Source organism: Poecilia mexicana, unplaced genomic scaffold (genome assembly GCF_051168715.1).
Source record: "Poecilia mexicana isolate PSO_F unplaced genomic scaffold, ASM5116871v1 scaffold_15, whole genome shotgun sequence".
Lineage (NCBI taxonomy): Eukaryota > Metazoa > Chordata > Actinopteri > Cyprinodontiformes > Poeciliidae > Poecilia > Poecilia mexicana.
In genome coordinates, this window is record NW_028263384.1 from 10,026,073 (window position 1) to 10,046,134 (window position 20,062).

At 41.4% G+C, this 20,062-nt stretch overlaps 1 protein-coding gene across 1 annotated transcript in view; it reads left to right on the plus strand.

The window, feature by feature from the left end:
* The window catches only part of lrpprc (leucine-rich pentatricopeptide repeat containing), a 64,650-nt gene that overhangs the window by 12,049 nt on the left and 32,539 nt on the right, over positions 1–20,062 (plus strand). The window contains exons 12-23 of the mRNA XM_014975862.2: positions 538–656; positions 751–841; positions 2,282–2,351; positions 4,936–4,963; positions 5,677–5,734; positions 6,535–6,641; positions 7,781–7,858; positions 8,251–8,310; positions 9,090–9,203; positions 9,285–9,415; positions 9,718–9,803; positions 15,789–15,996. Coding sequence (XP_014831348.2) covers positions 538–656; positions 751–841; positions 2,282–2,351; positions 4,936–4,963; positions 5,677–5,734; positions 6,535–6,641; positions 7,781–7,858; positions 8,251–8,310; positions 9,090–9,203; positions 9,285–9,415; positions 9,718–9,803; positions 15,789–15,996 — 1,150 coding nt within the window. The remainder of the gene's footprint in view (positions 1–537; positions 657–750; positions 842–2,281; positions 2,352–4,935; positions 4,964–5,676; positions 5,735–6,534; positions 6,642–7,780; positions 7,859–8,250; positions 8,311–9,089; positions 9,204–9,284; positions 9,416–9,717; positions 9,804–15,788; positions 15,997–20,062) is intronic.

Below are 20,062 nucleotides of genomic sequence, written 5' to 3' on the forward strand. Positions count from 1 at the left end.
AAATCCCAACCACATCAGTAGCCGTAGTTTGTCATTATTATGATTGATAACACTTTTTATTGTGGTAAATTATATATTTACCCACCTCAGATTTTGATGCAAACTTGAGCAATAATAAAAAAGAATAAACACTCGCCCTGTTTGGGTGAAGTGCTAAAGTATACAGGATGGTGGGCAGCTGTTCTTAGCTCCCACTAGTGACTTAGCGACTGCATCGATTTTTGTGTTTTCGTTGTAACAATCCCTCATACTGAGCATGCATGTAGCGACAGTGGAGAGGAAACTCTCTCCTTTAACAGGAAGAAACCTCCAGCAGAACTAGAGCCTGACTCAAAAAAAAGCACTGATCCAGGATTACTCTTTACGTTAAAACAAAAGTTTTAACATAACTTTTAAGCAGAGTTAAAGCTTATGTTAAAACTTTTAACATGACCAGATTTTGGGAATCTGATGTTTTCCGTCTTTGAATTTTTCATGATTCAATTCTTGTTGAAGATTATGAAATGTAAACTTCTCTGTGTTTTTTGTTGGCTGTAGGTGTGGTGGAGGTGGTGAAAGGCATGGTCAGACTCGGTGTCGCTCCCGACCTGGAGACATTAGTCACCTACATCCTCCCTGTCTTCCCCAGCTTGGAGGCCGCACTTCAAACCCTCAAGGTGATCAATAAAGTCTCGTTACGGTTTGTTCTCCGGCGCTCACCGAAAGGTTTTTAGTGACACAAAAATACAAAAATCGCTGTTGTCTGTTCAGGATTTGGGCGTCTCTGTGGACTCCGAGGTCTTCGTGTGCGCAGAGATTCGGATTCTGGCTACTAGCGACCTGGCTAAAACTTACACCTTAAGTAAGTCGACACACATTGACTCTAATGGAGTTTTTAACAAAGTCTGAAGAATCTCTGCACCATCTTGAGCATTTGTCATCGTAGAAGTTTCTGCTTTGCCTGCAGGCTGATTGGCACACACACATTCACATTTGCCCTCCGACACCTCTGTGCTCATCAGGCCTTTTAAGGGATTAGTCTGTGTGAATTTGTAAAGAGCAACAGCAAAGAGAGCTCAGAGGGGCGAGATACGAAGGGCTCCTAAATTATGGATAGCTGCTCCTGTTTTCTGTCTTTCATCTTTTAGCCTTAAACGCCCAGCATTCACTGCAACATATGTGTCTCAGTTTAATCCCTGTGACCTGCCTGATCATGGTAAATTGTGTTTTGTAGCAGAAAACAAGTGACTTATAAGGATAGAGAAACTAAAAATATGAATGAAAAGACTAAAGCAAATTAAAGAGAAGATAAAAAACAAATGTATAAAAATCTTGAGGAAAAATAATTAATAAATTGAATGTGTTCAAGTACTTTTAGATGGATCTCCAAGACAAGATAGAGAGGGAAAGGGTGGTTATAAGGCTTTCACAATTCATTCATGAAGGAACTGAAAGTTATAGTTAAGATTTAAAATTGAACTGTCGACATGTGCAGATCCATTCATTCAGGACTGATTCATTCTAGTTAAAAGTTTGGGGTAAAGTGAGTAAGAGCTTCTTTGTCAAATGAGAAAAGTATGAAGAATAATGAAAAGTTTTTTTCTGTGGAAACAAAGATACGATGGCCACAATACATTCTGTCCTAAATAAGTGGAATAAAATGAAAATTGAAAGCAAAAAATAAAAATCAACAAATGTTTCATTTTGTTTCCTTTTAACATGTGCATGATTTTCTAGTGAAAAATAATCAGAAAATAAAGTTAGACACTCACTTTCTGGCCTACTCCTCCCAGTATTTGAACAAAAACGTCACAGAAAATTTTATTTTTTTCCCCGTTCTGTAAATAACCATGGTGACCTCATTTCATTCCTTAACAGTCGGTTCATGCTGTCCCACCCATTTGTCCCATTATTATTTTCTTTTCTGATGCCAAAAGAACATTCCACAGATATCTACCAATTCCTTTAAGTTGTAGAAATTTGTAACCCGGATACTTTATTTTAAAATCAGGAGCAATGGGGTTTAAAAAAACCCAGTTGCTTTACTTTATTAAGCTCTTTCCGGTAATTCAGAACCTCAAGCTCCTGTTTTGGATCCAACTTCCTTTGTTTTGGAAATATGTCTCAAATGAGATGGTTCATTGACAATGATTAATCCGCCTAATTTCCTTAAGTTGGGCTTGATGGCAGATTTTAAGTGATTGGACTTTTACCTGATGACATAAATCGATAATCAGACTCTCTGCCTTCTCAGATCTGCTGTTTTTCTTTAACATTTCTCCGTTTGCTTTCTCCACCTCAGTGTCGGATCCCTCTTTCCCACCTCTGGACCTCAGCTTATTCCGCAGTAGCCTCATCTCCGGCTTCAAAAAGTGAGTCAATTAGCCCCTTCCTCTGTTTGTCTTCCCATTTTCTGCATCACTTTACATTCGGCATTTTTTTACATATTTGGCCCCTCGGAGCCCCAGCCTGGGGTTTTGCTATGGAGGTCACTGCAGCATATGCTGCGAGTGTGTGTGTGTGTGTGTGTGTGTGTGTGTGTGTGTGTGTGTGTGTGTGTGGTGTGTGGTGTGTGTGTGAACGTGACATGTGTGGCCCATCGCACCATCCACCGGCGTCTGTGCGCCCGGGCAGCTGCAGGGAGAAACGCTGCATCACGCAGACTTACGCGGGTGCCTCATACATATGGAGGCCCTCGCCCCTCATGCGTTCGCCCCAAAGCACCGTGGGAGATATGCAAATGAGCAGATGCCCACCACTATCGCCCCCTCCAACTTCTGCGCTGGTTGCGTTTTTCTCTCGCTCTCTCCGACACACCAGGGCTGAGCCTGAGGACCAGCGTCTGACTCGCAGGCATTCGTTTATGAATATTTACAGTTTAGCACTACACGGCTGCACAAAAACACTCGGGCCCCCGGGCGACGCTGGAAGTGAACCGAGGAGTAAAGTGCTGACTTCCCTGCGGGGACCGAAGTTATTTTCTTTCACTGAGCAAAAATTCGATTACTTAAGCTCAACTTTATGCTCTTGGTTCAGGCTGTCCAAGTTCTTTATGCACAGCGCCCAGCAAAAGTGTTTTGTCTTCAAATTTCATTACGATAAGTAAAAACTCAGTAGTGGCTGGGCCTGTGATGACAGCAAACCCTGCTGGATGATAGTTTGACCCATAAATTATGATAAAATATAATGTCGTTTTGAAATCATTTTCAAGTAATATCTTGATAATTATTAGCCTCTATAAGCAAAATTAGCCGTCAAAAAATGTTAATGATCAGAATGGAAATAATCAATCTCATTTTAATTTAGCATACGATTAATTAACAGTGGTAATAATGTCTTCCTGTTTTGGCTTTATTGCAAACATAAACCCCGGACAGAGAGTAATCTAATCTAATCTAATCTAATCTAATCCAGCTAACAGAAACAAAATCAAAAATTCAGAACTTCTGTTTTATCTCAACAAGAAGGTTTTATTTGTTTTTTAACCTTTACTTAACCAGAAAGTGAAAAACTCATGGAGATCTCATCTATAAAACCGTCTCATTTATGGTTTTTATAGAAATCACTGGCTACATTTGCTGCTCTAGCAATGAATTTATTTTTGTCTCCCTAATCACCTAATAAATATTAGTGGTTGAGAGAGCCTGAATGGACTGACTTGAAATGTTCTTATTCTCCACCAATTAGTGGCTCAAATTTAGGAAAATTGGATCAACAAAATGTTTCCGGTTGGTTTTGATAGAATTTCTGAAAAGCACTTTTCTGCCAACTTCCCTGCATCATAATGCTGCCACTACCTGCTTCATTTTGTTCTGGGTACGGTGACCTCAGGGTTATGTTTCCCTGCACACACACAGCGTTTTGCGTTGAAGCCATGAAGTTCGGTTCCATGGTTTTTTTTCTGTCTTTGTGCAGCAGATTATTAATCATCTCAGTAGCTCTTGATGTGTGATCTCTGGGATGTCTGTTCAGCACTCAACTCTGAAAAGATATTCTAAGTCATCACTAATTATTAGTGTTTTTATTTTTTTTTCTAAATCAGTCCTTTTCCTCTCATCTCTATTCGCTTTACTCTCTCTCTCTCTCTCTCTCTCACACACACACACTTCCGTGATGGTTAGGTTGCCTGACAGGGTCATAATTGGGCTTGTCACTTGGGGAAGCGCGTCTGTGCGTGCGCGTGTGTGTGTGTGTGTGTGTGTGTGTGCGTGTGCGTGCGTGTGTGTGTGCGTGTTTGCGAGCGCCGTGTCATCGCTGTGCGGGACCTGCCCCTGTCAAAGACAAGGTCAGGGGATAATTTAATCATTAAAGACCTCTTCTTCTCTCCTCTCATCTCCCTCTCTCTCCTCCTTTTCCAACATCTCGCTGACAACGCTGGAGATGTCGCACATTGTCATCATTTAGTCCGTAGTGTGTGTGAGCGCACGCACGCGCGCCTGTGCTCATGTGTGACTTTGTGTCTTTTGTGGTGTGCCAGACTTTTGTACCGCCGTCTCTCGTCTGTTGTACTGCGGGACGGAGGGTGTCGAACTGGAAACCGTGTCGCTTCTTCTTCACGTATTCTGTGATATGCTGTCAGTTCACTAGCGGTGGTGAAATAATCTCATCGCTCCTGAGAAGTGTTGTTTAAAAAAAAAAAAAAAGACAGAAAAGTTGGAGGATGTTTTTACAAAGTAAGCACTTTGTATTGCCTTGTTGCTGGAAATGTGCTACATAAATAAAATTACCTTTGAGTTGTAATTGTAAAATTATAGATTTTCTTCAACTTTATATGTTTTTACATGAATCTCATATAAAGAGCAGATGATATGTGAATGTCTTTATATTGTCATTAATGCATCTCTCATTCCAATAGATAAATGTCTTGTGTTTTTTGACTTCAATGACCAAATTGCATAAAAACTCTGTTTGAGCTGCAGCTGGTGTTCATTTATTGTCCTCTACTGCCCCCTGCAGGTCCTCTGATGTGGACTCCATGGTCAAGGTACGACTTCTGCATGTCAACTTTTGACTATACCAAAAAAACCCTGAAAAGGTGGCTGTGTTTGTAATGTTATATCACATTGTACCTCGGCTGCATTTTGGATGCTTTGTCAATCATTTATGAATAATGCTTGCTGTATAAAAGTAGTTGTTTTTTTCAAATACCTTCTTTAAATTTGAGATTCAACTTATTTGCAAAAGCAAATGCGATGAGATCTTGATACATATTACAACACGAAAGAGGGGATTCACTGAATAAGCAGTGAACATTTTTTATTTTTATTTCTTTTTGCTAAAGTATGTGTAAGATGTACTTTACAGCTCCCTTGACCATGTATAAAAATCCATGTGTCTTTAAACATTTGCTAATTTGTAAATGGTAAACTTGTGTGTAATTTCAGTATAAAAACACAGCCAACATGCAGTGAAACATGGTGGTAGCTGCATCATGCTGTGGCATGAAACTTAAGTTAAAAAGTAGCTAGAAACATAGTTTAGCAGTAATTGATAAATTGACTCCTGTGAGGGTAGGAATGTATAGTTTTACACTTTATTCTACTTTTTTGAGGATGCTGAAAGAAAATGTAATATGTGATAAAATTGCGAGTGTTTAAAATCAATTTATATATGAAATCCATTGAGGTTTGTGGTTGTATTGTGACCAAATGTGAAAATACTTCAAGGTATATGCATACTTTCTGCTCTTTTTCCCAGATTACTGAGCTGCTGCACAAAGATGAGCGCTTCTCCGCTGGAAACTCCAACCCGTCTGGTAAGAAACCAAGTCCATGTGGACTTTACTCTCGCTTATACCTCATACATGTTCTGAGCTTTGTAATTCTTTCATCATGTCATTTTTGTGAGTTTTGCATAGGTTTAAAACAGAACAGGAGGCTCCATGTCTGGGTTTTATCTGCGTCGTATCGGTTGCACAAACTGCCTCCTGCATATCATTGATAATGAAATCCGTGTTTACGTCCAGTCTCCATAGCGATGAGCTCACGTCAGACCCACTTCTCGTCGTGGCGCCTCTATACGTTACGGGGTGTGTGTGTGAGTGTGTGTGTTTGTCAGCATGTCAGTGAAGGACCTGCTACCCAGGGAAATAGAGCCTTACTGCTGATGCAGCAACGAGAGTGGGTGTATGTGTGTGTGTGTGTGTGCGTGTGTGTGTGTGTGTGTGTGTGTGTGTGTGTGTGTGTGTGTGTGTGTGTGTGTGAGAGAGTCGGGGGAGTCTCCAGTGCAGAAGCTGGCGTGTGTGTGCTGGTGGGAGCGATGGAGACTGTTATCCGTGTCACTTCCAGTTAGACTACATCTGCGTGTGTGCATAAGCGTGGCAGTAGGAGGAAGCTGTCACACCGAGCCGCCGTACGTTCACTCAAACTGCAGAACCAAAGCAGCTTCTGTCAGCAGAAATGACACAACCTCACACTCTGCAGAGGTTACAGGAAAAATAGTATGAATGCACAAATGGACACCGTGACTGACACGGTGGCAAATGAAATTTATTTCCCAAGACGACTGCTCTCAGTGTGTGTTTACGTGTGTGTGTGTGTGTGTGTGTGTGTGCAGAGGCCACGTCGTACTTCCTCTACAATCTGATAGACAGCATGTCAGAGGGGCAGGTCCATGCGCAGGAAGACAAACTGAGGAGTTTCTTCAATCAGCTGCATGCTCAGGTACAAACTTCACACACTGATGAGTTGTGTGTTAAACCCATTACTTTCTGTTTTCGAGGAGCTTTTATGAAACTACTTGAAGCTGTTTGCAGTTTGTCACCAGGCTATTGAGGTCTCACAAAGGAAATTATCTTTATCCATCAATATTTTTCTTGTATTTTTCATTTATTTTGAGATACACGCCATAGACCCAGTCAACAAGAACAAGAAACATCGTCTTAGATACATATTTTCCTTTTTTAACCCCTTAACCTGCAGGGGAACACCCACATGCCATTTTTTCATTGTATTTTCCGAGGGTGAGGGTTAATTAAACAAGAGGTAATAACCAAATAAAGACCTTCCAAATTTCTGATGTGGTCACTCTCGTCTTTTGTTGGCTTCTTCCTCTTGAGACATGTCCACACTTTGTCCCATCCTCATGGGTCTCTTTATGTTTTAGAAATGATTTTTTGTTGTATTTTTAATTTTGAAATCAAAGAAAAATGCTGAAAAGACAAAAGCTGAAAAATTGATTAAAAACACAGTTGGAAAATGCGACGTATATGAATAGAAATGGGGTTTGGTAATTTATTCATAATGCACAGAAGTTGCAAAACTTGGGCTGAAGAGCCGGTCATTTGATTTCCTTCCAGATTCATTATCTTTTTATTTTTTGATGGTTATGGGGGAATATATATATATATATATATATATATATATATATATATATATATATATATATATATATATATATATATATATATATATATATATATATATATATATGTAAATAACATATTTCAGACTGAGGAAAGGCTCACAGCTTCTTTTGGACATCCCAGTGATGTTAACAATATTTGTTCAGATGTTCATGAATCCCAAATTATCTGTGGTTACGTCTTTGACAGACAAATACTGCTGCAGGCAACCTGATTAACCTCATAGGGTCATGACATTTAGATTAGAGATGCACCAATCAAGCTTTTACATCAAGATACAAAGTTATAGTAGTTTCCCCTTAGGTTTGACTTAATAAATGAATTTCCCCTAAATGAAGAAAAGTTGTATGTAATTGTTGAAACTCTTTGCTTTTCATGCAGATCTTGCTGTTTTTGTGACCTTGACATTTGAATTTTTTATTTTTTATTTTTTTGCAGGGTGTTGCAATTTCTCCCAGCATCTATCGAGGGATTAGAAACCTCCTGGACTCTTACCTCTGCCCCGAGCTAATTAAGGTACAGATTAGGACCTCCGTTCCGTTTCTGTTCACAAATCGATAATTGTGCTTGTTTTCTGTCTAAGAAGAAGATTTGACTTGACAGATTTTATTCTTTGCCGTGTCTCGTCTTTTCCCATTTATGTAGAAGAAACTTTGAGAAACTAGTGGAAGAGGTGCAAAATGTTGTTTTTTTTTAAAAAACATAATTGAGATTCAGACAATTTTATTATCCTCGATGGACAAACCAAAAACCATCAGTTAATCCTTGAAAATTGATGCGTACCATAATGAAGTAGCCAAGCTGAACGTGTAGCGGTCACATCGCTTCAGTTTCTAAAGTTGACTTTGTGAAGTTGTTGCATCATGGTTGTAGAAACGTAATCATCTGATGCTTGCTGTGTTTTGCAGGATGTGCATGCTTTGGTTTATTCAAAGGAAAGAGACTCTGGGTCAGCCTCGTTGGCCACCGTAAGTAAAAATGTCTGAAGAATGACAGAGAAGCATAATTTTCCTCTTTAATGCTTTACATATGCTGGATTATTTGAGAATCATCTGAATATTAAGAGGGCAGGAGTGAACTTGTCTGGTGTGTCCAGTGAAAAAGCCAAATGTTGGCCTGTTCCTGTTATTCCAAATGCTGCTTTGGTGTTTGGACATACCTTCTTGTCTCAACACACACTTGTGTCAAAGTTTCACAAATCAGACCCACAGCATGATTGCCGTCATTCCAAAAGACTTGTGGAAATCTAGACTTGGCTTTTCCACGGTTTTTGCCAAGTTACTGAGACTTTCCCATAATTACCGTCAAACTAATCTGTTTTATTTAAAGAGACTCTATGATCTGTAATCCGTAATTATTACGTAGGAGAATTTAAAAGCTCCAGTGTAAATAGATTTCAGACTATCTGTAGGTTTGAGTGCATGAAGGTCAGAGAAAATCCACTCTAAATTTAAATATGTTCGTACAATTTATTCACTTCAGCTGTACGTTGTATAATTGACCTACTGGGCTATTAATAATTTTAATAAATCATTAAAAACCCCAAATTGGTATAGCATTCATTGTCATGATCTAAATTTCTTTGATTATTTTTATTTATCTATTTATATTTCTTTCTTTCTTTTATGATTATTAGTATTTTTAATTCATTTTAAACTTCCGACATCAACCACATCACTACAAGGTCACGTAATTGCGAGGCTGCATGTGGGTTTTGTACGTGTGACGAACATTTTGTCTCCTTCAGGGAGATGAGAACAGAGTTTTGGCTCTTGAACGCAAACTGGCTGAACTGAAAGCGGAGAACAAGCCGCTGAACTCCGTTCTTAAACAGACCATCCATGCTCTGAGCGTTGAAGAGGTACGCTTCCCTTAACCCTTCCCATTTCATCCGTGTTTGGCTCCACGCTCGGCGTTTCTGAGCGTCCCGTTGTCTCCTCAGAACCTGCAGCGCGCCCTTGAGCTGAAGCAGCAGTACGAAGACGACATGTCCGTCGGGGCGTACGCCATCCTCATCAGCCTGTGCTGCCGTCATAACAACGCGGAGGAGGCGCTCAACCTGAAGAGGGAGTTGTGAGTGCAGCAGGAGACGTGCGCGCGCACACACACACACACACACACACACACACAGACTGCGGCCGGTGGTGGGCCATTAAAGTTTAAGTTGAGTGGTATTAGGGGAGACGTTAATGCAGGGTCCAGCCGCTCTGTTGGCGAGCTGAAACACAGGAAACTCTCCCCTCGTTTCCTCCTCCGCCTCCTCTTTCACCACCTGCCCTCCAGTCTGACTGAACCCTGACAGCATGCAGCAGATGAGCTGCATTACTGTTAGGAGAACACATTAATCACATCTCTCTTTCTCTCTCTGCTTTTAGAAGTCGAAAGGACTCATTAGTCACATTGGATCCCATTAAGTACATCACACTGGTCAAGACGCTCTCTTTGAATGACAAAGTTGAGGGTAAGTTGTCAGAATCAATATCTGATGTGTTTTTGTTTCAAAATGCATTTCCTGAAAGGGGAACTTAAGATGAATAAATCCTCATTATGCTATAAGAGAAAATACAAAGCGGTACAGCAGAGACATTTTATATTTATCTATAAGTTATGGAGTAATTGACCTTTTTAACTGCACTGCAAAAACACAGGTTCGTGTTTTTCTTCTAGTTTCTAGTGCAAATATCTTAGTACACCTGAAATTAGATAAAACTGACTTTGAAGTATTTAGTAAATAATTCCTTAATATTGATGAAAACAATAGTATTTCCATTGGCAGATTATTTAATTTGTTTTGTTGTCTCTGTGTTTCCGTCACCTCGCTTTCTGATTGGCTGCATGTCGCAGTCACTCTTGGTAGGCTGCGTTCCCGTTTGTCCACACGCTGCTATATCGGACCAAAGCAATCCAACATGTTGAATATCCTCGATTTGAGGTCTGACCGGTCTCCTTGTCCTTCCAAGCAGACCAGTCCACTCTTAACACCCAACACACAACAAGAATATCCCTTAAGATTGAATTTAGTGCTATCATAACAATCAGGGCACCTGGTGTGTCTGACTGACAGAAGAGGGAAAACTAAAAAAATGAATAAACAAAAGAGCAACTTTGCTACACTATTTTTTTACCCTTCTTGTTATCTGTTGATAGTCTTGCTCTCTCTCGCTCTCCTACATTCTTAGGGAACTGGACACATTTCACCATAACTGAGTCTGAAAATAGCTATATTTTAGTCTCCTTTACTCAGTAACAGCGTTCACATTGAAGATTTTAGTGAATGAGTCCCAGTAGCTCTTAGGTGGGTTTGCTGATCAGGAGCAGATTTTACCCATAAGCCCTGATCACCTGAAAATCGTTTGATTCCAGTCGCCCGTTAATTTCTCGCTGCATCTGAAACGACAAGCAAATAGTGTGAGATTAATTAGCAATTTTCTGGATTAGCTGACCCCTTCAATGTTTCTACACCGGAGCCACATGGACCCAGGCGCACGCATAACACAAACGCGTTCAGTGAACCGATCCTTCCCGTTTCTGTGCATTGTAAAATGACACAGTGGCTCATATTCACACTGTGTGGGAACAAGTCACAGGCTGTCTGCTTCAGTCATTTATTACTAGGTTAATTCTTTGTGTGACAAAAGTTATCGTCTTCAACTGACTCATTAGCACTTTAGCTGGAAGAAATCGGTTCCTTCCATAAGTAATTCTGTGTATTAACAAACTAGTCTGGCTGATTGTCATGTCTTTTTCTTTTTCTTTTTTTTTTTGCTTGTACAACCAAATTGTGCGCTGCTTGGAAAGTATGTGATTTTTTTTTTCCAGCTTCTGTGTGTGTGTGTGTGTGTGTGTGTGCGTGCGCGTGCGTGTGCGCGCGCCACCTAGTCTGTCACAAACTCTCTCGGTTACCATATTAGTCGGCCATTTTCTGAATTCTACGGTGGGTTTCCTTCAGCCCATTGAAGACCCAATTACCATCAGTTTGTGCTTCTCCGCATTTCGCATTGGGTGACAGGCGAAATGTTTCCCTCGTCTGTTCTCGCCTTTCCTCTCCTCCCCTTATCTCTCGCTCTCCTTTTCTGCGTCTCCATTTGACCCCCACCATCCCTGTCTTTCTCAAAGCGTGTCATTCTCTTGCCCCACACACACACACGCACACGCTGACACACACGTCAGCGGGAAATGAGAGAGGGGGAAAATTACAGGACTGTGTGTATTTTTCCAGAATTATTGAAATCTGCCTTGATGCTAATGGCAGATCATGTCCGCCAAAGTGCTTGAACATTTCACACACACACACACACACACACACACACACACACACACACACACACACACACACACACACACACACGCATTCATACACACAGAGTGACAGAAATTTGCATGTGAATTCAAGCACAAGACATTTGGTGGCACGTCGGTCGGTCGGTGTGTCCGTCTGCCTGCGAGTGTGTTGGGGTGTGTATAGGCAGCTCTCAATGCATTTGCCATTAGTTAGAGTGTGTGCATATGGAGGCAAGGCTTGTCAGCCACATTAGCACACATGGCTAACCTTGATGTTAGCCTGTCCCCACCCAGACGCTGATCTGCCCGGCTCCCAGCGAACACCAGGCCTCGCTGAAGATCACGTCTCTTGGCATCTCGCATTATTTCTCTCTTGCTTTAATGGTTTTGTTGTTGTCTTTGAAGCCCCTCATTTTGACTACCAACTTTGTTTGCTACTTTGTTCTTTAGCTTCATTCTCCTTTTAATGTTTTCTCTGAGCTTTTTCTAATCTTCAAACCAATTAATTTTCTTCTTCTGAGCAATTACTGTTATATCTTGGAGCTTTTATTCATCTGGTCCCAGCTCTGTTTGTTAGAAACAGTATTTTGCTGGTTAAAGATTGTACCTGAATGCCATTAAAGGTGCATTCACACCAGCCCTGTTTAATTTGTTTTAAGTGAACTCTAATTCATTTGCCTTGAAAGTCTGGTTCATTTTGAGAAGTGTGAATGTGCGATCAAACTCTGATCTGCCTAAAAACCCAGGTCTTGGTTCAGTTGAAGTTAACTTTTTATTTGTTTTTACATTTATTAAACTAGGGAAGTGTTGTTGTCATTAAAACCTGTTTTTCAAGGGAGTCCTGGCCAAGAAGAAATGGAGGCTAAAAAGGAAATACAAATAATTACAGGATTAAAATACGATGCAAATTATTAAAAAAGTCACAATTTAAGGAAGTCATCTCTAGTGCTCAGTGAATTAAGTTCAGTTAATTTCCAGTCTTTTTGCAACATGTTCCATGTAGACGGATTATTTGGGGGAATGGAACAGAGAGCAAGAAATGATCATTTCAGCACAAAGAGTAAAAGTCGGGTAAGAATCATTACACACTGATAGACTTGTTTAGTAACTGCACAGGGTTTTATTTAGGGGCATCAAAGTAAAGGACGTGTATAAATGCACACCTGACTTAATGTTTTTCTTAAATATCCATCATCTGAACAGTCGAGCTTAAGTTATTTCAGTGTAACTATAAGTAAGTTTTGTGTTAAATATCCCTTTGAAACCTTTGGTGTACATCAACCTGTGCATATCTAGCAGTTCTAATAAAATCCAACCTTGGACCCGCTGAACTATATGGGCCTCAAGAGGCTAAACACAGCTTTCTTCCTCTTCTTTCTTTAATAAATACACCTCTCCTCTATCACCAAGCATCTCTTTGACCTGACCTTGCCCTCTTCCTCAATCCGTCCAGCCTCCCACTTTAGTAAACGCAACTTGTTCTGTTTTCAGGTGGTTCCAAACTCCTCTTCAGTGCAGTGTGTGTGTGTGTGTGTGTGTGTGTGTGTGTGTGGGGGGGGGGGGGGTGTGTGTGTGTGTGTGTGTGTGTTTCTCTAAAGAGACATCAGCAGGAGTCAAGTCAGGCAGGATTACATGAACCATTGGGCTGTGTGATGTTTGTTTACCTGGGCTGTCTGCCTCCCATCTCTTGATGCCTACGTGCGTGCACGTATGTGTGTGTGTGTATGTGTGTGTGCATGCGCGGGGTCTGGCTCGGTGTGCTGGTCGAGATGCTCGGTTGAGCTGATGGATATACATACTAACTCGGCGTACGGATGAAAGGGGAGATGGAGGGAGAACGGCATGGGGGAGGTTTTGATGGTGGACGGAGGGAAGTTTGGGTTGTGTTGCTCCATTTGGGCAGATCAGCTCCAAGCCATTGGTCTCTGTGATTAACGGGTCTGTCATGTTGTGATGGAGAGAGCCGTGGGTAGATGGAGGGGGAGAAGCTCAGGGGGGAGAAACGGTCAGACAGAAAGAATATGCATCATCTGAGATGAACACTGCAGAAGTGATAGCAGGTGAGCCTGTGACGTAGATGTTGCTTATGTAGATGGCAACATCTGAGATCAGCATGTTCCTATGGTCTTTTAGATGGTAATTATAACTAACAAGGTGTGTCATTTTCTGTGAAATGTTTGCTCTGTGCTTTCATTTATCCCTGCAATTTCCACCTCAGATGTTTATGTCTACGTCGTTCTTTTTGATTTGGCTCAGTGATAAGACACCTGTCTCTTTAACTGGCTTAGTTTATCCAGTATGTCGTCCAGGAATATCCTCGCACCTGAGAATGAATCTGTTCTTACTTTAAACGGGTACAAGTGTTGATATAAAATAGATTTTTGACAATGTAGTCGACTGTAAAATATCTCTTGCAGATAAATTGGTATGTACTCTACCTCAGCTGGTTTTTACACATTTCCACGACTCCAGCTTGTTCAGCAATAGGCAGCTTTGAGATGCTTAGTTGAATTTCTGCTGCTAAGCTTCTTCTCTTTTTTTCTTATTTTCTCCAGAGGGTAACACATAGATCACATCTGCTTTGCAACTGAACTCTTCTAATCATTGTAAATGGTGTCTATTTGGGAAAAAATTGTATTTTAAAGGTAAAGTATTTCCGATGTGTTTGTTGTGTATTAGAAATCTAAATACAGACCTGAACATACTAAAGGAAGGTGAGCCGGTCCTAAACTCTGGCCTCTTTGCCAGATGATCTTCTCCAGATCAAACTGTACAAATTGCAATAAAAAGACATGGACCTGATGCATGCTGGACAAGTTAACCCTGCATCGGTTTTGTGGAAACACTGACGGATGAAAAAATGTGGGAAATCTTTTACCTTACATTCTTTTGCAAACTTTTACTGTGGAAAAGTAGAGGGCATCATGTTTTAGTAGCTTTGGCTGACGGCATTCCAGCTCTAACTAGCCTTGAACCTCTGGCAGTTTCATCCCCACTCGTATTGCGTTTCCTATTTTTCAGTTTGAGTCGCTCCTCCTGCTCCAGCCTCAGTTCCCATGTCCCCCCCCCGCCCCATTAAATCTGTGGCAGCCTTGGGTCTCATCCGCCGCAACAACTGGCACAGGGAGTTGGACGACGGAGAGACCAACCAGAAATTAGGAAATTAGGATGCCAAAGTGCTCACCAACTGCAAAGTGTTTTGACTGTAGACATTTTTAGGATACTCTCGTTTTGGAGGTTTAGTTGCGATAACGTCGGTGTTGGAAAAGAGATCTTTGTATCACTATTGTCCTTTGGTTTCCATTTTGAGCTTTATTTCCGTCTTTGCCTCAACAACGGAATCAAGGACCTCAGTTGAATATATTCTAAGCGCAATACCAAAAGAACCCTGCAATTTGAGGCTTAAAGCAGATTATTCAAATATATTCAGCGTGTCTCCGTCTATCCATCTCCTCCTCGTTATTGGTCTCGCTGTATAGATTAGTATCTGTGGTGGAGAGCGGCTGTATCACTGACAGCCCATTAGCAGCTGTCTAAATAGACAGTAAACGCATCTTAATTACTTTACCCTGTTAACGCACATACACACTCACTCCCTCTACACCATTTAGCCCCTTGTGGCGGCCAGATGGGCGCCTGGCCCAGTAAAAAGCCCTCCATTACCAGCGAGACTTGACCGAACCGATCCACCCCTCAGCCCCGCTCACCAAGGTCCTATCGGGGCCACAGCGGGCCCTTCTCGCCACATACCTATAATTTAGCCCCCCAAGTGCTTTCCACATGGCCACGGCAAAAAGCTGGCCTCCATTGTAGGGGTCCGGTAATTGTAGTCTCGTTTAGAAAACTGCAAGTAGTAATTAGCAGAGAGTTGGCATTATACGGGGTAGGATTTGCATCCCCGCTGGGCGCAAAATGCTGTTTTAATATGGGTTTGTTTTCCCCACATGGAATTAGCTAAAGCAGCCTTTTATCGCATCCACACACCCAAACCAATCTATGCCCACCTCTTGCCACCTCTCTCCTCGTCTCACCCTCTCCTTGACTTCCTTTCTTTGTGTTTGTCCCTTCTCTCCTTTACCTGTAAGCCACTCTCAGGTCACTGCTCTTTTTTTTTTTTTTTTTTTTTTAATGCTGAGCAAAGCAATTCTCCTTCTTCCTCCTCCAGAGGCAGTGGACATCCTGAAGGAGATGAAGGAGAAGGACGTGATGCTGAACGACATCCACATCACCTACATCTTCCACATGCTGAACGCCGTGGCGACCAAGGGCGGCATCCCCACGGTCCGCCGGCTGCAGGACACCATCTTCTCCCTGGGACTGGCCAAGCCCACCGCCAACCTCTGCTCGCCCGTGGTCACGTCTTACTTGCAGAGGTAACGCAAACATCATCACAAACCTCTAAAAAGCAAACTCTGGGTTTGCCAGATGAAGCTCAGAAACACCAGATGCTCGTTGTGGTTTTGTGGCTCGGGTTAGTCCGCTAAACAGCCAACAAGCTCATGTTTGTTTTCAGATCCGTTTCCTCATCTGCCAAAGCCTCTTGCCAGGTGTGTGCGCGTATATGTGTATCTCAATGAGTCACTCATCCCTCCCTATGATCATAGCCGAGGTTGTAGTCCGGGTCAGCGATTCAGAAAGGGAGAGGATGTGGAAATTGCTCATTTATGTTGGTGTTCGTTTGTGTTTTGAAGCCAGGCTTTTGTTTATGTGAGGATGCGCCAGCTGCAACCTCTACAGCCTTCACCACACTTGATCTCCTGAACACTTATGGCCATCCTTTGATATTTAAGTGTTTGTGGTGTGACAATGTTCACAGAATTTACACCAGAAATATAAAACACAATCGATTTCTTTAAAATAATAATAATAAAAAAATGCTTTCTCATAGTTCACTAAGAGTATGGTATAGATAGAAATGCGATACCACAGTTTTTTATAACAATTATTTTAATTCATGTGCTCTAGCAAAAAATATGTAATAAACTAAAAGTGATTGGAAAAGCGCTATATAAGTTCAGTTCCTTTACAATTTTGTTATGACCCTTAAAGAATAAAAATTAGAATATGTCTGTAAGCTGCAGGAGAGACCTGGAAGGAAACCTGCAAACTATAGGAACATCATGCTTGGTGCATCTACACAAAACATTTTGAATAGTTTTAAAACTTAAAATCCTCGACACCAATCACCATGCCTCCGGTTCCACCAAAGCTTTTTCTCCTAATGTAAATATTAGCAAACATTCAGTTCAGAGTCTCTCACCTTTCAACTCTATTCAGCTTGTGTATCTTGCACGTTTTTGTGCGAGCAGCTTTTACCTAGATCAGCTCATTAGCATGCTAATTATGCACAGGCCACTTAATTGGTGGATTTACTATAGACATCACACACACTGTCCACATCCTTTCATACAGTTTATCATCATGTGCGTTGCTGCACATGAGGTAGACCTTTGGAAACGATGTTTATACACACACACACACACACACACACACACACACACACACACACACACACACACACACACACACACACACACGTGCAGAAGGTAGCTCCCCTGCTGCTGCTGTTTGTGTTGCTTTGACTCCGTTCTCCGGCACAAACAGAGCTTCCAGGTTCACGACGATAATCACTGCCTCCGCGAGATTAGCGGGCTAATTTACTCCTGGGTCATCAACGGCAGCCAAAACACAAGCATGAACACACAGCAGCTTACCGCCAGCCGGTGCTCCCAAATCAAGTGCCAGTTGTACTTCCTCCAGCTGATACTGCAGTAAACACACTAATGAACACGAGAGAACAAGATGGCTGCCTGTATCCGGTCATAATCAGCGAGGTGTTGGTTGGTGTGTAGGTTTCTAGGAGGGCCTCGTCCATGAGGCAAATCCACATCTGTACAGCTTTCCTTTATTAGCTTTGAGAAGAAAAGGGAAAAAACTGGAATAGCTCATAGTAACTATTTATGTATTTATACACCTTTGGCATTTGGCTTGCACAACTTTGTGGAATCAAATCCTTTTAGTTGGGTTGGTAAAGACTGGTTTAGTTATTTTATTTTAATCGGATTCCAAAAAGTGTTAGCAACCAGCAATTTCGCTTAACAATACCAAGCTCCGCCTCCACTCACCTGTTGCTGCACACTGCTGGTCAGATGGCCGGGAATATTCACCTACTCTTCCCTATAGCTTACATGACAAACCAGTTTTATGCATTGGAAATATTTCCTGCTAATATCAGCTTAGGTAGATTTGTGACTCTGTAGAGCACAGAATGGCTGCAAGGAACAATATTCTAAACATACCACTATCTGGAGGCGTTTCATTCTATATTTTTGCTTAACTGCATCAAAATAACTAAAACATCCTAGGCTTATACATGGTTTTACAACCTTTAGAGCCTAAATTCATATTCATTTGACTTTTTGAGTACAGCCAGATCGTAAATTACATTTCATTATGTCTGAAAGTGTAATTGTACTGCACTTTCATTTATTGCTTCTCTCTTTGGCTTTTAATTTTCTTCTTTTTTTTGTAGAAATACATTCGCTTTAGTTATCTTTCTAGTTGAAGAAATTAGTTATAAGGATACTAATATACAAAAGAAGGGAAACTCCAGAGCTAATGGAAATAAATTCACTCTAATACATTAAACCTTTTAAAATCATCTAACTCTGGCTGACGATTGTACATTTAGGTGATTGAAAACTTGCTGTTTTGTAATGTTACATGCAAAAGAATACAATTACCTTTAGCATGTGTGTGTATTTAAAATGAAATGGCTTAAAAATAGGGTTCAATTATTTCCTACAACATCTTGCCAATGGTAGAGATGGTAGAGCTGTTGGCTTGCAGCAAGAAGGTTCTGGGTTCGATTTCCAGCCCCGGTCTTTCTGCATGGAGTTTGCATGTTCTCCCTGTGCATGCATGGGTTTTCTCCGGGTACTCTGGTTTCCTCCCACAGTCCAAAACCATGACTGTCAGGTCAATTGGTTTCTCTAAATTGTCCCTAGATGTGAGTGTGTGTATGGTTGTGTGTCTCTGTGTTGCCCTGCGACAGACTGACGACCTGTCCAGGGTGTACCTCCCCCCCCGGAACGTTAGCTGGAGATAGGCACCAGCACCCCTCCCGACCCCACTGAGGGACAAGGGTGTAAAGAAGATGGATGGATGGATGGATGGAGCATCTTGCCAATAACTGATATCAGTCATTGTACCATGAAAGTCTCTACAGGATTCATGCTTACCTGATGTAGATCTTAAAACACCTTTTGTTTATTATTCCAACATACTTTTATAATATTTATTTAATTAACTTCTTTATCTTTTAGTTTATTTGTTTTTTGTTTTGTTTTTTTCATTTTTATTTGTTACAGGACTGCACTATAATTTGTGAAAATGTTACGGCTAGCCAGTTTCATACACTTTATCATCTTCAACTCTGTTGCATCTAAGTCCACGTCACTAATAATTTCAATTTCAGAGAGAATACTTTCAGACTACTATATGTATCCTCTTTCTAAAGCTCAGTTTTAAGTGTGAAATTTTCAGGATTGTAAAAAAGAAAACAGTAAGCGGTTCAGTCAGTCTTCAGGGCAGGTTCAAGCAGCACAACACTTGACTTTTACAGCCCGGTTGAATCCGTAGTGTTGCTCTCTTCCCTTTTTATCTTCACGTTCTCGTCCCCACCTCTTCATTCCGTCAGTCAGCGGACAAACAGACGCTGGTGGTGGGAGGAGGGGATGGAGAAAAGTGATAAAAGAGGACAAAGCAGGCATCATTCCCGCCTGCACCCATCTCATCGCTGCGTCAGCGCTAATGACTTAATGAACACTTCTCCGCCAGATTAGCCCTTGACAGCCCATCACACGCGCCGCCCCGTTAGCCTTCACGCCCGTCCGCGCAGTATTGTGTGTGCTAACCTGCCACCGCGCTAGTTGGCAGCTAGCTCCGATTGCCATCCTTGAGGAAGTGATTAGCGACAGTAAATGCTAATGAGTCCAACAAAGTGAAGAGCTGGCAGGACGCATATGATAAGGCAGTAGTGGGATGATGGAGCACGAGGAGGCGGGCGCAGAGCTGAAAAGAGATGAGCGGCTCACAGAAAAAGCCTAATTTACTTCCAAAGCTTAGGCCTAAAAGAACAAATGGAAACAGAGTGTCTAAATGGAGGCAAGTGATTTATTTTTTTTTCTTTCTTTTTATACAAATAACAGAGACTCGGATAAAGAATGGATGGATGAACAATGCAGAACACGTTGAAAGACATGTTTTGCTCTTCAGTAATTTACCTTGTGATACGAAAGATATAGATTACAATATTTATTATTTAAGCTGGTTATGAAGTGCAGAATATTTGCTTTCTGTTTTTGCGTAAAGTTAGTCAGCTTTTCTCACTAACACACGTAGGAAAAATTTCAGAAAATGTTGTTCCTTAGGAGTGAA